Source organism: Corvus brachyrhynchos, unplaced genomic scaffold, assembly GCF_000691975.1.
Source record: "Corvus brachyrhynchos isolate BGI_N302 unplaced genomic scaffold, ASM69197v1 scaffold5, whole genome shotgun sequence".
In the NCBI taxonomy this organism is placed as follows: domain Eukaryota; kingdom Metazoa; phylum Chordata; class Aves; order Passeriformes; family Corvidae; genus Corvus; species Corvus brachyrhynchos.
In genome coordinates this window covers 7,417,531-7,435,755 of record NW_008238321.1, presented here as the reverse complement: position 1 = coordinate 7,435,755, position 18,225 = coordinate 7,417,531, and the positions used below count along the sequence as shown (strand labels likewise).

General features: G+C 46.9%; 1 protein-coding gene across 2 annotated transcripts in view; it reads right to left on the bottom strand.

The window, feature by feature from the left end:
- Window positions 1-18,225, bottom strand: part of RNF216 (ring finger protein 216) — a 75,885-nt gene that overhangs the window by 31,184 nt on the left and 26,476 nt on the right. For both annotated transcript variants that reach the window (XM_017734088.1, XM_008633456.2), the window contains 4 exons: window positions 18,054-18,104; window positions 16,955-17,092; window positions 15,639-15,787; window positions 15,114-15,192 (listed from right to left, as the gene is read on the bottom strand). In XM_017734088.1, the coding sequence (XP_017589577.1) occupies window positions 15,114-15,192; window positions 15,639-15,787; window positions 16,955-17,092; window positions 18,054-18,104 (417 nt within the window). The remainder of the gene's footprint in view (window positions 1-15,113; window positions 15,193-15,638; window positions 15,788-16,954; window positions 17,093-18,053; window positions 18,105-18,225) is intronic.

The following is an 18,225-nucleotide window of genomic DNA, read 5'->3' as shown; positions in this document are numbered from 1 at the left end:
TCCCGGCCCCCAGCGGGACCTTGAGGCTGCCCCTCGCAGCGACAGAGATTAGAGCCAACTGCAACATGAGAGCACTGCCACACACACAGCTGCTCCCAGGCATTTCCCCCTGGTATGAGCCGCCCTCATTGGGATTGAGATATCTGATTTATACCACACGTTCTAATTTATCTCCTTATGGAGGTAAGGCACAAGGAAAGTAATTGCAAGTGTCACAGCAATATGTGAGAGTTAAGTGTCAGACAAGGGACTTGATCCACATGTTTGGTGAGGACCCAGGCCTTCTACCTGGTCCTTAGGGGATTCCCTGCATTTTTCCATTACTTTTACTCATTTGCACACCTTAGGTTCACCATAGTGCTTGGACGAGGAAAAGGAAAGGAAATATATCACAGAATCGTTTGGGTTGGAAAGGACCTTAAAGCTCATCTCGTTGCACCCCCTGCCCTGGGCAGGGACACCTTCCACTATCCCAGGTTGGTCCAAGCCCCATCCAACCTGGCCTTGGACACTTCCAGGGATGGGGCAGCCACAGCTTCTCAGGGCAATTATAACTATACACAAGGCACTGCAGTGCTTGTTTTTAGAGATCGGGGTCAGCCTGGACTAGGGAAAGGGTGCTTTGCTTTCAGAGACCAGCTCAAACCAGCTGTGTTAAGCCTCCTGTGCCGAACACGGCCTAGTCTGGCAGATGGAGATGCTAAGTAAGACTCGTTAATCTGTTAGCACTTTCACCCACCCACCAAAATCCCAGTGGTCTGAAGTCATGGTTTTCTGACAAATCTAGAAATCTATAGCTTGTACAACAGCTGCAACCAGAATAAAGTTCCAGGAAGAAAAAAATGTTTCATTTAACTACATGGGTAGGTCAAAATTATTCAAGGGATCTCGGAGTAGAAGTAGTTTGTGTCTGAAAGTATCTGCATACTGGTTTGTGGTACAAAACTGGAGAAGGCAATTAATGACTCCTGCAAAGCACCTGTTCTTCACTCTGCACACCTGAAACACCACAAAGGGTTAAATGCACAAGATAATAAAACCCCCAGAAAAGGAGCTTTTCTTAAAAAACACCCCAGTTGTTACCTGTAGAGAGAACAGCTACAAAACCAACTCTTGTTCACATAACCTAATCTCATTATCCTCTACCCGAGACACAGAACAGTGAAGACCAAGGCTCCAAACAACAAATAAAGCTCAGAAGTTGGCAGGCCGTGTTGAGGGCTGCCTGGTGCTGTGCCTATCTCCATATCTAGAAAGGTTCAATGTGCTCATTCTGGGAGGCCAAGAAAAACTAAATATAGTAGCAGGCTACCAGCAAACACCCAACCTGGCACAGCTTCCAGCTACCTGAAAAATCCATCCCTCTCTCTGCAGCCACTCCAATAGCTGCGATCCTTTCCCTTGTTTGGGGAGAATGTGCTGTAAGGAGGCACTTTCAGGTTTTACTTACATGGATAATTGCACAAACAAACTAAGGGATGGAGGTAATGCAATAACAGCACGGATACTTCTCACTCAGGGGGATCATCTGGCTCTTTCAGATTGGGGTTTTTTATTAAGCCTGACGTCCGCTCGCAAATAGGAGGGAGCATCCTCCCCTCACGTGCCAGGAGCCAAGGCCTCGTACAGCAACTGCCTCTAAGAGCAGAGACACCATCCAAGAGCATCTGTTTTGTTTTAACCTCTGCCCTTAAAGGAGGACCCAGAAAGGAAAAAAACCCAAACCCTTTAAGCTGCAGACTGGCTTTGTTGATGTGTATGAGGCTTTCAATCAGAAAAAGCCTCGGGGAGAGCTGCTCACCTCTCGGCTTCTGAATGGCATCATGGATGTTGTGTTTCAAGCTGCAACCTTGAAGACAGACCCCAATTTTGACCAGGCTTTGAGATTTAGCTTAAAGGCATGCATGCTCCCTACACAAAAAATGAGGTCAAAGAAGCCTCTTTTGAAAAAATAAATAGAGCAATAAAGCATTCTTTCAGATTGGCTTCACAGGGGATAAATCACCGAGCAAATACAGACATCTTATCTCGTTGGCAAATGGCACATTGCAGCATCCAGCTTCACGGGAAATGTGCTGCTTGGTCAGAGAGCAAACTGATTTCTCATTGTCTAGGAAAATGCTGCTCTTTACTTTTTACACGACTTGTTTGTTTTTAAAAAAACCCCACATGATTTCTAAGCAGTGCCAAGCCTGCTTTGCCTCCTGCCTCTCGACGCTTTCCTGGATGCCTCAGGACTTCCTAGCAACCTCACAGCAGAAACACGATCCATCTCCTTTGACCAGGAGGACAACTTGTTTAAAATGGTATCCCAACAATATCCTGGCTGCCCTCCTGGCATTTCCCACATGGATGAGATACAGCAACCATGGGATCCCATGAACAACAGAGTGACGGAGGTGAAGCAGGCAAGGCTCTCACAGCACATGGAGGTGAAACCTTTCCCAAACCTTCAATTATTAGCCTCTTTGTCCCTTCTAAAATCAAACACTGACACTAAGGACACCCAGTGAGGAACAAGAGCTCATGGGTGGTTACAGAACCATTGCTGGCTGTGGCATCCAGCAGCAGCAATGCCTGTTCAGCGTTGTGGCACTGATTTATGACAAGTGTACTTGCGTTTCCATTAGCCACAGCTCTCTCAGTTGACCCCTTGGCTTGGAGAAGCAGCCTCGACATTAAACTCCCATCAGCTTTCAGTCCTGCTGACCTCATCCCCAAAACTCGCTGCCATGTTTTACATCAGCCAGGGCCGATGCATTCCATTAACTCTCCCCGGGCTCGGGGAAACATCTGCTCTGTTTACACTGGTAGCAGCACAGAGACCACTTAAAGCATCACCTTTGCTCCCCCAGACCACAGTGGGAGGAGCAGCCACGCACGGGGCAGGCCCTGGACCTCCTGACCCCTCGCACTCCAACCTGGCCATTAGTTATTCAACAGGGCAGAGGTCACTTAAACCATCGAGGCACGGGAGAGATGTTGGGTAGCAGCAAAGAAGGTGGATTCCTCCAGGCCAGAAGTGCAGGTTTGAGTGGGGAATTCATGCTAACCCTAGCTGAAGATGAGCAGGCTGACTGGAAATAAGGATGGATGAAAGAATGTCAGAAAACGATTAAATTTTTTTAATCCCAATGGTTTTACAGACTGAAGCAGAGATTCAATGGATATGCATGGTTAATGGTCCATCTTAATCAAATGTGCATCTCCAAGATGCTGCTGAGTGCCAAAGCTACCTTCACATCCCTCCAGCTCCACAACCAGGGCAGGGGTCCCTGCAGGGTGGTTTGTCCCACATCAACAGGGAGGGACAGGATACCTTCCTGAAAGCAAAGCACAGTTCATCCAAAACAATCCTCCCAAAAGCACTCCAGGAACCACCATACACACCACAGCTTAGCAGCAGCCACCTGAGAGAGCCCGACAGCTCTGAAATACCTGCTCAGGCAGGGGATGCTTATCTTTCAGTGTATGTGCTGGAGGCTTAGGGCAAGTCTCCACCAGATCAAGGGGATGTTACTGCATGTTTTCCCAAGGATTTCTGACAGCTAAGACCTCCAAAAGGCAAACCCCAAACACTTGCTGCTGCTGTTGTTCCAGTGTTAGGTGTGCATTAAATTAACCCCTAATGCCTTCTGTTGCTGCTGGAAGCTTCCTTTAGTATTAACCACCCAGCCAAGGCTACAGCTGCTAACAAGCCCATTAGGACACAAAAACATACAGCAGCCTTGGAATATCCAACAGCAACTGCCACAATAGAGGCAGAGCACACCACATACAGGGCATTCAGCAAGGACCATCAGCTTTTGTTACAATGAAGTCAGGAACAGGTTTTTCCCATCACTGATCATCTCACCAGCCCATGAATTTGCTGTACTTTAAATTTTTGCCCTTTGACAGAGCTTGGACTATGAACTTACACAAAAAGACCCTGACATTCACAGAGGGCTTAGACTATTCCAACACCCCAATAAACAGGCAACAAACCCCCAAACCACCCTTTAAAATTTTTTTAAGTTTGAAACTGCACACTAATGAAGCCTCGTTTGACTGGGGCTGTGCCATGCAATTCAGTTGACTTAACCCCACCAGTCCTGAATGCGATGACAGGTATTGGGGAGGGAAAAGAATAAAAACTGTATTTGCTCTTGATCTTCTACAATACATTAGGGAAGAATAACAATCTGCACAAACACTCCCTGTTTTTCAGCTCATTCCCAGTGTCCAAAGTATCAGCAGGTCACAGCTTTGCCAATTCTACCACAAAGCTGAAACACTGACTTAAGAAAGGATTTTTATCTAGTCCCCTTTCACCAAAAAGATGAAAATTCAGTCAAAGGGGAAGAAGCTGGCACTGAATGAGACAAACCAAATTGTCCCTTTCCGGTTCCTTAATTCACATGTTAGGGGACAACCACAGCTGGGAATTTCAATCTCTGGAGCAATTAAAGAAAATTAAATTCAGGGAATGGGGCCTTATGCACTCAAAGCTTCATTAACCCTCTTGCCTTTTAATTAAATACGTGCACATGAAATTTTGGACAGAGTAATTGCCTTACTGACAATGCTCAGTTTTAGTGGCAAATCAGTACTTGCCTTTTTTTAAAAAAAAAAAAAAAAAAGGACACTGGGATTGTAAACTCTAGACCTCTCCAGATTCACAATGGCTTTATTAAATAGGCAGTAATTTCTACTGTATCTCCAGCTCCCACTTCATGGGAATGTCTGCTCTCCCTCAAATGCACTAGCAAAGCTCTGCTTTGGGCTCGCTTCAAGATAACAGGCAGCCCCACCAACACCACAGATAAAACATGAGCCAGGATTTAAGAGCCCTACACTTATTATGATCAGTAAGAGAAATAAAGTTGGCGAGCTACAGCAGGATAGGTTTTAGAGCCCATGGAGAAGAGATTAGAGCAGCCAGCCTCTCTTTTAAATACTGCTCATCCTGACGAAAGGCTCAGGCAGGCGCCAAAGGCGGTGTGTGACTAGGACAGTTTAAAGGATAATCTTTGAAAGGGGATATTGTCAATTCTGCCCAGCCTAAATATCAAGCTGGCTTTGTGTGAGTTACCATCTGACTTGTGAGGGAGTCACGCTGCTCCTGTGCTGGCCTCCCGCCTTCCTGGGAGTGTCAATGAAGCAGCCTTGAGCTCATGGGGATGCGCGACCGCCTGGCAGGGACCGAGCTCCGACTGTTTTGGTGCTTCCCCATACCCATTGAGAGCAGGGGCTCCCAGCTGATGCACGGGCAGGCAGTCACACATACTGGGACCAGCAGCACGGAGAGGGAAGACACACACACTCCCTTCGTTCTCTCCAAGGGACTTCTCGGGAATCTGCCACCTTGAGCCAGATACTTCACCCAGAGATACGCTCTCATCACTAGCAACCAAAGTTATGCCTCTGGGAGGGATTAGATTTCAGTCTGCCTATTTTCTCTGTGAGCATGTTTTTGGGAGAGGGACTTGTCTTTTGCCAGCACACACAGATCAATTCTGGGTTTGTATTTTACTGCTGACCTATGCATTTTAGCTGTTTTGACTATTCAATGCCGACGGTGTGCGTTTAGAGATGACCTTCTCTGACTGCCACTTACCATAAGAGTTGATACATTTTACAGTCAATGACACTCCCATTTTCACACGTACCCCCCTCTCAAGGGGAAAGCGAACACAACAGACAACCGTTCACACGAGGCCTCCAAGGAATGCCAGATTCCCAAGTGGATGCTTTGCCCAATTGAGTGAAGAGGCACAGCTCCATTAACCAGAAGCAGGCAATTCCTCATGCCCAATATTCACAGGTTAATTGCTGCATCCCTAAAATAATGTTCTGGTTTCATAGCAGCTGTATTCTCTCACATGGAGCAGAGTGAGCTGTTTGGTGCTGTAGGATGCCCTTGGTGCTGCCAAGGACAATCTGAATGCACCAAGCGTGACAGGCTCTTGCTGAATACAAAAATAAACGCAGCCACTTTGCTTCCTCAGCCTTTGACACCAGCAGGGGAAGGGGCTTCCTACTACAGCAACGAGGAGCACATGAATTTTGTGATGCTTGAAGTGATGCCATGCAGAACACAACCCATCACTCCATTTCTCTGCTGCTGGAAATTACAGGTCCATTAACCCTTCTCTGTGTGTGAGATGTTTCTCCCATCTGCACACAGCAAGTAAGCAAAGAGGATGTGCATGGTGAGCGTGCACAGGTGTGCTCCGGGGTGAAGGAGGCATTTCCAATGCAAACCTGCTCATATAAACAGTTCTGCTCTCCAGTTCTGATGCTATCATTTTATGATGACAACATTTCCTGACCCAGTTTCTATCTTGCTCCCCATTCCTCTCTACAAGTAATAATTAGTAATGTCAGTGTTCTGGCTGAATTGCTACACTCCATTAATAATGCAAGAGCAGTAACAGAGAGAGGAGCAGAAGAAAAGAGGCTTGAAGGTTAAAAGCAACAAGAGAATGCATTTTGGGGGGCACTGGAAGAGGACAGGAGAAGAGGAGGAGAAATGCTGGCCTACTGAGATTATAAACCATACACTTCAAAACATATCATTCCTTTCAGGTGGAAGTGGTGCGTGAGTCAGTCATGGTTAATTAGAGGATAATATGCAAATAGGAATGACACACAGAGGTGATTTTTACTGAATTAGAAGTAAACTTGTGTTTCACCTTCCCTTTGCCCCTCTAAACTTGCTGCCCCACCACTTGGTGTTCCCTTTTCTCCGTTACTCATGTTTTGGAGGTCAATGGTATCCTGGGATCCCACACATGACACACACTGAAGTTTCCTCTCTGCAGAGAATTTCTGCAGAGACCAGCCTGTACCTGCCCCCCTACAGCCAAACCTTTAATGCCACTAATCCATCTGCTCCAGGCACACCTTAACCCCAGGCTCCGCTGAAGCTGTTTATGATATGTACTATGAACCTAAAATAGAGCTGGGTTTGAACAGGTAACCCAGCACATCCCTGGGCTTCCAAGGCCTGGGAATCTTCTCCAACTGACAGCAGCTCCCTTGACAGCGACAGCTTCACCCCCACCTAAGGCACACAATCCTCCCCATCCCACTGAATAAGCTGCTGGAACTGCATCCTTAACTGTATCACCTGGGAACTTGTTTCTTTCCTTTTATTTTCTCCTTCTGTTCCTGCTAAGTCCAGCATAGAACCAAAAGCAATAAAGGAGCTTCTAAGTTTGGTGATGATTCCTTGGCTGTTCTTATTGCTGAATGAAAACTCACATGAAGAGTGGAAGGGCTGAAGTGTCTCCTGAAAGCCAGGAAGGCAGCTTGTTTGGGTGGACTCTGGTCCAACACTGAAAAGCAGGGATCTTCTGAAGGAAGATTTTTAAGACAATTGAACTCACTCTGAAAGGTCTTCTCCTGGTTTTTGGCATTTACAGCTTCTTACATGGTACCAGGCCTTCTGTGACTTGATGATGTACAAACCAACACACATGCTCTTTCCTGAAATCACACATCACTCTCTCTCGAAATATATATTTCAATAAATCAAGCTTATCAATGTTATAATTTAACTGTAGCACAGCTCATTCTGACATTTCAGAAAACTACTCCAAAGTCCTTCAGCACAAAGGGCTCAGATGACTACCCAGAAAGCATAAAAAGCCAGCAGGTTCATTGAGATGAACTCATGGAAGAATGGCAAAGGAAGAAAAAAAAAAAAAGGAAAGATCAGCTTCAGAACTGCATGGTGTTCTGGGCCTTTCAAGTATCACTTCCTCTGTGGAGAGGAAGTGAAAGGAGCTGGAGGTTCTCAGATACAAACAGCTTCCCCTCCATGACAATGAGAGAAAATGATGGGTGTTTTTAAAAAGAAAAAAAAAAATAAAAAAGGAAAGCAGGCCAGCCCTGAACACACTGTGACCAAATTAGGAAATAAACTCCACTGACAGCCTCCAGAATGGCCATCGTCTGCAGCAGCCTTGTGTTAGCTCAGGAAGTCTGATGACTGTGTCATCTGCTGAAATCTGTTTATGTGCAAACAGAAAGGAGAAGCAAAACACCTCCCCACACTCCCTGCAGCAGGTTAGGCCATCTCAGGCTCTGGCCTGGAGGAGTCATCAGTGCCCTGACACAACGCTATTCCAAACCTCCGCTGCTGACTCACGCCCCTCCAAAGATACCTCTGCCCTGGAAGCACTAAGGTACAGCAAAATGAGGTGTAGGGGTTTTTTTGAGTGCATTTTTTAAGTGGTTAGCTGTGGCAGATGAAGCTGAGGTTAGAGATCAGTGATTACTACGACAGGAATGTGAGGGGGTGGAAAGAGAGGGAAGATACAGCTTCTTGAGTAAGGTCAGAACAATGTTTTTAATTTGGCTTGGGAACAACCTTTTCTCATCCCCTCCAATGTCCATTTCCACTGCAGCAGTGAAATGATAACCCTGCTCCAACACTCTGCAAATACACTAGGCAGGGTTTTAACCTTAAACTGCTGTGGAAGGGACCTGTACCCAGCTCACAGCAGTCCCAGGAACGCTCGGTGGCATTGCTACCTGTTATGGGGACAGACAAGTGACTGAGCAAAGTTGCTTCACTGTTTAAAAAACAAACTAATGGAGGAATCTGAGCTCTCTGGTCCATACAAAGATTTAGGGTTTTTCCCTGATGTTAGGGTGACCACATTACATTACTCCCACTCTTGTCTGCATGAGATGGAAGAAAACCTCATCCCTTTCATTTTCAAAAGGATTGAGGAGGAAAAGGCAATGCTGCCAGCTCATCTCAGCCTGCAGCAGGTCTCAGCCTCAGCCCGACTACAGCTTTCAGGGTCCTTCCAGCCCCAGGAATTTGGCTACGAGGCTACTCCACCAATTTTCCACATTCAAGGCAGCCAAGGGTCTTTCACACCCCACCCAGGATGCTCTTACCCAATTCCCCGTGGAATCCATCGCTCATCTCCAAAGACAGCCATCATAACCCAGAACTGACCATCACTGGCATGCTGCTTCTATCAGTGTCCCCTTTGCCTAAATAGTTGTAGGCTCCCTGTGTCCAGGGGCAAAAGGCTAAACAAGATGCTGAAGCTTAAATTTCCATCTCCACATGAAGTTGTACTCAGTTTATTACTTCTGGACCTTTCCCCAGCAAAGGATAAAGCTACAAATGGAAGGTAGCACTGCTACCTCATATGGACCTGACACAGAGGCACTCACTGGTCAGTGAATAGCCTTTTCAACTGCCTCTTCACTGACTGGATATTGCTGTACACGGCAGAAAGCAAGCACAGGAGTAAGCTTTGTTGCTTGAAATTGCACTGACTTACACAGCCCATTTTTAAAGGGACTAGTCTGAGTTCCTGCTTTCAGCAGCTTTTTTTTTTTTTCCCTTGCATGAGACAGATACCCCATTTAATCTGACCTCTTTCCTCAGGTCCATTTCCAGGCTGGGCCTCACCCTCTCCTCCTCTGTCAGACTCATTTATCAAGTGAAGCATTTCCACATACCACTGCATAAATAGACTTGACCTTGTTAAAGCAGCAGCAGCACCTGAGCTCCCACTGATGGAGTCTCTCCAACCCCACAACAGCAATTAACTCAGCCCACTCCTACCCCTCTTTCCAGGTGGGGTATTCTCAGAGCTTCTACAGCCCCTTCCTACATGTCTCAAAGGGTGACAAGCTGGAAAACAGTGATTTGGTCTGATTATTGTGCCTCCTTCTCTGGAAAGGGGTGTTTAGGAGCAACTTACTGCTGGCACCACTCAATTCTTGTAACTGCCCCTGCCCAGTCCAAGCACACAGCAAGTCAAGATGTACGACGGTACCCCCAGCACATGGCTTTCCCTTGTTCCCCTTGCAGTTTCCTCCCAGGATAAGAAGCTTGCCCAGCATAAAGCTGGGGATGAGAAGATCTCCCGACTCTCAGCACCCCCCAAACAACACTGACCCTCCCCACCTCGATGGGATGGCCCACATGGTTTAGCGCACGTGCCCTTCCTCCACAGGACTGTACTTTTAAGGTTTGCTCTACCTCAAGCTCTCTCCTGTTATCTCCCTTTAGAACCCGGCAATAAAACCTACTGGGGTGTTATCGACTGCCTACAATCACCTCAACTCCACCTTCGACCTTGGCCCCTCCTTCCGGCCCATCCCTTTACGGAGATGGGGAATGAGCCGCGCTCCGATAGCATCGCGCTCGCCCTGCCTGCGGCTCGGCACCGGCACCGCTGCTGCAGCCGAGCTTCAATGTCCTTTTATGGAAGAAAAATGAAAATCGCCTGCCCAGCCGTGGAGAGCCTGAGCCGGGCTGAGCCGAGCTGACAGACGGAAACTCGCCATTTGTTGTGGTTTTGGCACTGAGAGCGCCCAGCGGGGTCCCATGCGCGCTGCAAGTTTAAAAAGGGCGCAGCCGAGAGCTCTGGAGCAGGAGGTGTCAGGGATGCAGTGCTCAGGAGGAAGATGGCAGGGCCAGGAAAAGATGGCTTAGAGAGTTCTGCTGGCATGGACACGTGGGAGACAGGTCTCCAGATCAAAGTGGACACAGCCACGAGTGCTCCATTCCCAAGCCCTATCCCTGGAGGAGCCCTAAGCAACCTGGTCTAGTGGAAAGTGTCCCTGTCTATAGTGGAGGGAGAACATGAATGGTCTTTAAGGGCCCTTTCAACCCAAACCATTCTGTAATTCTATGAAGACATGTAGCAAGGTCATCCACACCACATTTCCTTTCCTTCTTTGTCCCAACAAATTTTCCTAAGAGACACAGAAGGACGGGATTTTAAGCACAGGACTTGGGACAGAAGGTCACTGCCACCAAGAAGAAATTAGAGAGGGGTTGGCCACAGCAAATGCTACCTTCAGCTCTGCTCTGCACTAAAGCTGTGGGGCTAAGCTCCAAGTAACCATCAAATCCAAATAAACAGGCTCAAGGAAAAACATACGGATAACAGCAATAAGAATGTCTGAACAGAGAATGAGATGGGGCCACGGGACTTTCAAAATGTTTGCACTGCTGTCAGGAAGCTGAATGAGACAGCAGACTTCAACAGCTGGGAAAACATGTTGCAAAACAAGGAGAATTAAGTAATTCTCCATATGTATATCCTACTCTGAGGCATTCTGGACAAGCTCAATTTCTCCAACCAGGACAATCTTTTTTTCCATGTTGCACATGCACCCTGCCAGCAACAAATCCTGATACAGTTTAAGCCTAAACCCACAGCACATCTGGAGTCGGGCAGGGCAGCTCTGGGCAGCATGGCCCAGCCTTTAGCACAGAAGTAATGGGCCCTGTGGTATGTGTTGGATGACATCCTTGGACAGCTATGTCATCCTGAACACATCCCCTGCTGCTGGGTGCTGGATTACACAAACACTTCCCCCTGCACTCTATAAAACACTCCTAACCGGATCATCGGTGCCTTGTTACCCACCTCTGAAACACAAGCAGCTGTGTGTGCCTTGCTGCACCAGGTACAGAGATCATGGGTGTCACAGTATCCCCCTCACCTCCTTCTGCAACTTCAGGTCTTGTTGATCAAGCAATAATTTATTTCAGCAAGACCACTCCTGTCAGAGCCATGCAAACCGCACAGCACGGCTCACGCTTGTTACCAGCGCTGGCGGTGCCCTGCTAACAGCAGCCGTGTTCAGGCACAGCTCAGTGCAAGTTTAAACCTGTCTCACTTCCAACAGAAAATGAAGGCTAAAAGCAGCTGGGCGCATCTGTTCCTAGCCAGCACCTCCAAATCAATCCTGACATACAGAGCAGCTTAAAAAGGCATGCCCTAAAATGCCAAGTCTTAGCGCTCCAAATTAAAACACGTGAGGATCGCTGGTGGCCAGAGAGCTTAAGCTGAAGATGAAAGGCAAAAGAGTGGAGATTTTATCCATGGGAGACAGGCACATCAATGCTCAAGGCAGCCCCCAAATCCACTGTGGATGCACAGGAATGGCAGCTGCCCAGGCTGAGGGCAATGCCATCCCACACCATGCAGCCACATGCCATCACCTCTTACACCCAGCCAGCACTGACCCAACTGGGTCCCATAAAGTAATAAAAATTCCATGCTATGGAGAGGAGTTTTAAGGAAAAGTCTTGGAAACGCAAGTCCCTGCAATGTGGCCTGGCTACGAAATGAGTGCTGGGGGTTTCAAGCTCTCTGCTGCTCCGTGCATGCATTATTTCCATGGCAACAGCAGCTTTCAGCTCCCCATCTCTTGCTGGCTGAAAGCCCTGCAGTGCTTTGTGCTGAGACTGCAAAGAAGGGAAACCATCTCCCTCTCCCACAACATGGCGCCAGGGACACGGCAGCAGCAGCTGGGAACAAAAGCCTTGTCTTCAGCATTGTGGGGTCTTGGGAGGAGGGAGGCTGAGCAGAGAGGATGGACTTCCTTTTCTGCTGGGAAAGAGCACTTCCCCCACCATGCAGAAGTGCACACTCACCTCCCAGCACTGCACAACTCAACCAGCAATGTGTGCCTTTCCTTGTTTCACCACAATTGCCAGTTTTGGGTTCCTCTGTAGCTCTGGGAGGAGAAATGTGCATCTTTAGAGATGAGAAACTTGAGCGCTGCTTCCATGCAGGGACCCCTCCAAGATGGAGGCTGAACAAGCCTGGCTCCATGTGCAGTCAGCAGCTTATTACAGAGCAAAACCTCAATACTCAGCCAAATCTGAGTGAAAGCTGCCTCTGCCCCAGCACCAGCTCAGACTGCACACACAGAACACACTGTAGGATGGCTCGGACATTTTTCCTTGGCTAACTAAGCTTTTCCTCCACCCTGCTGTTTGTCATATTAAGATTCAAGCCCTGGCCACCTTACCAGGAGCCAAACTTGACGCCACACAACTGGAGCCACAGTGGCCCTGGCAGATGGTGCCAGCTCATCTGCATGCTCCCCATGCAGCCGGGCACTCACAGGAGGCAGGGCAGCTGCCTGACATACAGAGCAGCCACATTTTGGTCCCTTCAAGGTGCAAATGACTGAAACTACAGGTGATATGCACAAGCAGTGACCTGGGTATGTGTAGTGTTCTTACTGTTGAGCCCAGCACACAGCCAAAGTAAAGGCTTCCAGCTGGTTCACATCATTTGCTTTACAGCGTATCTGTAGCTGGCCCGAACACGAATGAAGCTCCCTGCAAGATTTAATGGAGAGCCTGAGGGTATCAACACAAACTCCCAAAGAAAGACAAAGGATGCAGGTGATGGAGCACAGGGATACAACAGGTCCACCATCTGGTCCTCTTCTCCCCGCCCTCAAAGAGCTCCGAGGTTTCGGGAGAGGCACATTTTGACCTTCCTCTTTCCAGACTTCCCCTTGCTTTAGGTTCAGCTGTGTGAGTGCAGTCCTTCCAACCAGGGAGAGACTCCTTCCAGCATCAGTCATCACCACCACTGAATCTGCCAGAGGCACTGCTAGCAAAGCCAATGCATCCTCTCCAACCTCTGTGGAGTTCCCTAGATTAGCCCTTTCCTCCCTTAGGGCAACCATTTCCTGCAAGCAAGAGAATTAACTGAAATTCTTCATTCTGGAGAGAGAGGAGATAGAGGGAGTATGAAGAACCACTGCAGATGATGCTGTGAGACACCACATCCTGCTATCCAAATTCCTCACTCTCAACTTCAAACCGTAAAGTCATTAAGGACTTCTAAGAAGAGCACAAAGCTACTCAGCAGATTTTCAGCTAATGAATCAACACGAGCTGTCCAGGAAAGCAGAAATCCAGCCCACTGGAATGCTGTAACCCCAGGGAGGGTGGAACAGGCAGTACGCTAGGAAGGAAATGAAACAGCAAAGCAGTAGGAAAGGAACGTTTCAGCACCAATCCCTCTTATCATGACTACTCTGCTGCATTACACATTTTAGGGAAAAAGCGACTTCAATTCATTTTGCCCATTGAAGGGTTCATGTTCTTCAAGCCCAAGTTCTGTTCTGTAGTGCTGACATATGTACATTTTGAAAACAACTCGGCTTTTGCAAAAACAGTTAGAAAAAAATTGAGATTTAAATGTGAATCAACATTGCCACCTAGTGCCTAGCAAACCTCCTTGCTCCAATGCTGGGACAATCCAGCGGCACCACATTCCCTTCCCAGCTGAGAAGGGTAGATGTTAACAAAACCTATCTGGAGGTCAGGATCTAAAATGGAATTGTGCATCTTTCATAAGCAGCTTTCTCCCCTCAAGAGTAAATTCAATTTTCACACCAGACTGCAGAGTTCAGCACTGGCAACTTCAACTTCTCCAGACAGCAGAATTTAACCTTCTATTAAACTTCTCAATACAGGCAAAAGGTGATACCACATCAATGCGAGAACCCAAAGTTCTGGCAGCTACAAGTGTAAGGTTAATGCCCTCAGGAGGAATTTCAGTGATTAGCAGGAATCTCAGATCTCATGAGAATTTACTGTTGTGGCTACAGTGATGCAAGAGGCCTTGTAGCTTCATGCCAAGCACTGATCCTGCCCTGCCGTGCTGGCACCAGAAGTAAGCAAGATCCTGCATCTGTTCACAAGACTGGGAAACATTCCTGTGCTTCTGTTTTTCCCCAGAACTGATGGGGCAGAAGCAGCAAGTTTTCCCCATTCCATCCCCCTACTTGGCCTGATGATTCTCATCAGGAACTGGGGAGAGCACAAAGATCTGCCCTTTGAATGGCTGACATTTCAGCCCACTCTTCCAACAAGTTTTTTTGTCACTTCCAACTGAACCTGTATTCAAGCTATCCCATAAAAGAAAAATGCAGATACCAATTCCCTCAAACATAGCATGTAAGGCTGCTCCAGCTCATTCTCCAGAAGTTTTATTAGATACAAGAGTAGAATTTGGTTTTGACCTACAAACACCCAGTGCCATGTTCAACCAGAACATTTCTGTATATGCAAGACAGCAACCTCTGGCACCCTTAGGCTTTTTAGCCAACACCTTCCAAGAAAAGACAGGACTTCTGCTTCTCTTTAATCAACAGTGCCCTGAAATTCACCTGTCCAGGAACCTAATCTTACAGAAGATCAGTAGGATCCAGCAAACACTTTGACTGCTGCCCTATGCAGATACTGCTGCTAGGAAGGATGAGCTGTCATCCCAGCTCTCCTGTCCAATACTCCAGAAGAGACCAAACGTGAAGTATCCCCTAATCACCTTTCTGCAGCGGGGATTGGGGCAGCGGAACCGCTTCACAGCTCTGTCCAGTAGAGCTGGGAAGTTACAGAAAGGACACCTGTAGCCCAAAACAAGATACCATTAATGCAGAGTGCCAAACATAGCTTTGCTGAAAGCTGATTTAGTCAAATAGCTGTGTGGAAGTTGCTAAGGCTGCCAACCCAATGCCTGTTGCCAGGATGTGCTGAGTATTGCCTTTTTGCTCATATTTCTTCGATCACTTCCCTATTTGCAATCAAAATATTATATGCTCAGCACTGCTTTTGACCATGTAATTTAGAGGATCAGCACAGAGCTGGCAAGCAAGTCTTGGGGGAGACAAGTCTATTGAATTTTAATCTGCTCCTAGTCAAAGGCAGAATAAAAACAGACCTGGGAAGGCAGAAGTCTGAATTTATAATCCAGCTCGTAAAAAGCTACCTATCTCAGAGTCAGCACAAACGTAGGGTTTCAGGGAACAATGTTCTAAAGCAGTAAATGCAGCATTCTTTGTGGGACACTCACCTGACGAGCTCATCTGCACAGGCAGCAGCCACCTCCTCCTCAGCTTTCCGCTCGTAGTATTTACAGAGGATGTTCTCTGGAAGCACTTTCTCCAGCTCACTGGTGGGGAAGGAACACGTGCAACTGCCTTCCATGCAGCTGAGCTCTGACTGGGGTTGGAAAGAGAGCTCAGGTTTAGTATGACACTAGCAAAAAGCAGCTCAGGATCCAGAACATTTTCAAGCAGATCAGTGCAGAGCCTTGCTCAGAGAAAGTAAGAGCTAAAGTCAGCAGATCTCAATGATTTGGGTCTTGTGAGTTTAAAAATCATCCAGTTCTAAACCCCTGCCATGGGCAGGGACACCTTCCACTATCCCAGGTTGGTCCAAGCCCTGTCCAGCTTGGCCTTGAACACTTCCAGGGATGAGACACCCCACAGCTTCTCTGGGTAACCTGGGCCAGTGCCTCATAACAAAAACATTTTTTCCAATCTCTCATCTAAATCTGTCTAAGATGACTGCCAGAGAATGGGTTTGCTATGGAAAGAACAAGCCTAATTAAACAAATCAGGCCTCAAACAAACACTGGGCAGGAAGATGCTGTTGCCAGCTGGGATCACAATTCACTCCAAGTCCACTGTGACCACATATTAGCCCTTTATTATTGTACAGTCTCTGCTGAGAACCAGCACTGACACGGTGCATTCTTTTCAATAAAGTCATATAAAATACAGCTGCCAGTTTATACATTTACACAAAATGGATCCCAGAGTACAACAGCATCCCACAGTTTGAGCATCATATCCTGAGGCAAAGGAGCACACACACTTCAGAGCAGATTAATGACTTGTTTATAGCTCAGCTAAGTACCAGGATAATTCCTAGCTACATCAGAGACTGAGGAGGTTAGTAGTGCCATAGAGGAACCAACCCCCAAATTAAGTTGGGATCACAGTGATATTACGAAGGACAAACACTCTTAGGTAGAAGACTGGCCATGTCAGAGATAAGTGTTCTTAATGAATAAGCCACTGGTTTATTTAGTAGAAAATAAAAGCAAACAAGTTATTCTGTTACTATGATCTTAAGAATCAAATTGCCAAGCATAGAGCAAACAAACAAACAAACAAAACACGTTAGTAACCCTGAAATCCTGTGCAAAGATCACATTGCGAGACTGATGGCGAGACTGACTTGGATTTCAGGACACCATTCCGTTCAAATATTTCCTGGGAAGTGCAGTTACATCTGTTTTAAGCAACAACCCTACACAAACAGCAATGTCATCTCCCAACAGCAATTATCTATTTCCCCCTTGTCCAGTTGTGAAATCCTTACCTTCCCAGAGCCAAAAACTGCCTCCTGAGCATATTTAATTAGGCACTCCTTGCAGAACAAGTGACCATCTGCACACTGAGTCAACTCTTCAAAGGCAAACTCCCCGTAGCAGCAGCGGCACTCGATCATCTGCCCATCCTACAGCCACCAGAGGAACCAGCATCAAAACATCAATAGCTATAGCAACACACACACATACAACTGCAAGCCAGAAAAAATTGCCAGCATGAATCCTAAAAAACATCTAGAGTTATACACCATTCCATTAGATATTCTATTTGGTGGTCCAAATTCATTAAGTGCAACCAGAAACTCAGTTTTAAGTCACTTCATATCTACACGTCCTGCTTGACAGGTTCCAAAAAGCTACAGAACATGCAGTGATTAATAATTCTCAGCTCACAGGCAGAGCAGCATCTTGGGTTTGGGAAGCTGCAGTCACAGGGAAGCAGCTTGAGTGTACAGACCACTCTCATGGGGAAAACCAAGATTCAGATCTGTTACCCTCTAAAGAACATTTACCATCTGTCTGGGCACCCTGTCTTTGACTCTTCACTGTGGAGGTGGAGAAGTTTGCCACTGCTAAAAAGTAAGCATAGCCCACTTTTCCAAAGTTTGAGGAGGAAATGAGCATTGAGACCAAAATGTAATACACAGCTGCTGAACTGTTCTCTACATTTTCTCTGAAGTGAACGCTGATTTTCAGGTTTCTAAAGAATTCTTTCTGCAAACAAGGAAGGCCTTCCCACTGGCCAAGCTCCAACAGTGGATCTGTTTTAAACAGCCATAATGGTGGGAGCAAGAGTAAACCTGATGCTATTCTATTGCAATGTTTGTTCTGAGCAGTGAAGATACAAGCTGAATTACTACAGATCATTACATGCATCAATACTGTCTTGCTGGCCTCAGCTCCTGTCTACCTTTCCTAAAAGCCAGCCAACACACATTACACAGGTTTTGCCAGCTCAGCAAAAGCAGCAGAGTGAAATGCAGCTTCAGAAAAGCTCTGTTCTAGAGCTAAAAGGATCTGTGAAGTAGGAAGTGCAAAACAGTGTCTGTGCATAAGCTGAACTCAACTTATAATATTACAGATACTGACCTTCTGATATTGCTCCTCATTCATCTGCAGAGCCAGGAGGAAGTCTGCATGCTGCAAGAGAGACATGTGCATCTGTAATTACAGAATAGATGAAGAAATTTTCCAAACTCTCAGCTCATTTACATTATCTCAGGACTCACAAACCACTATAAAAGGCTCGCTGTCTGCTTGT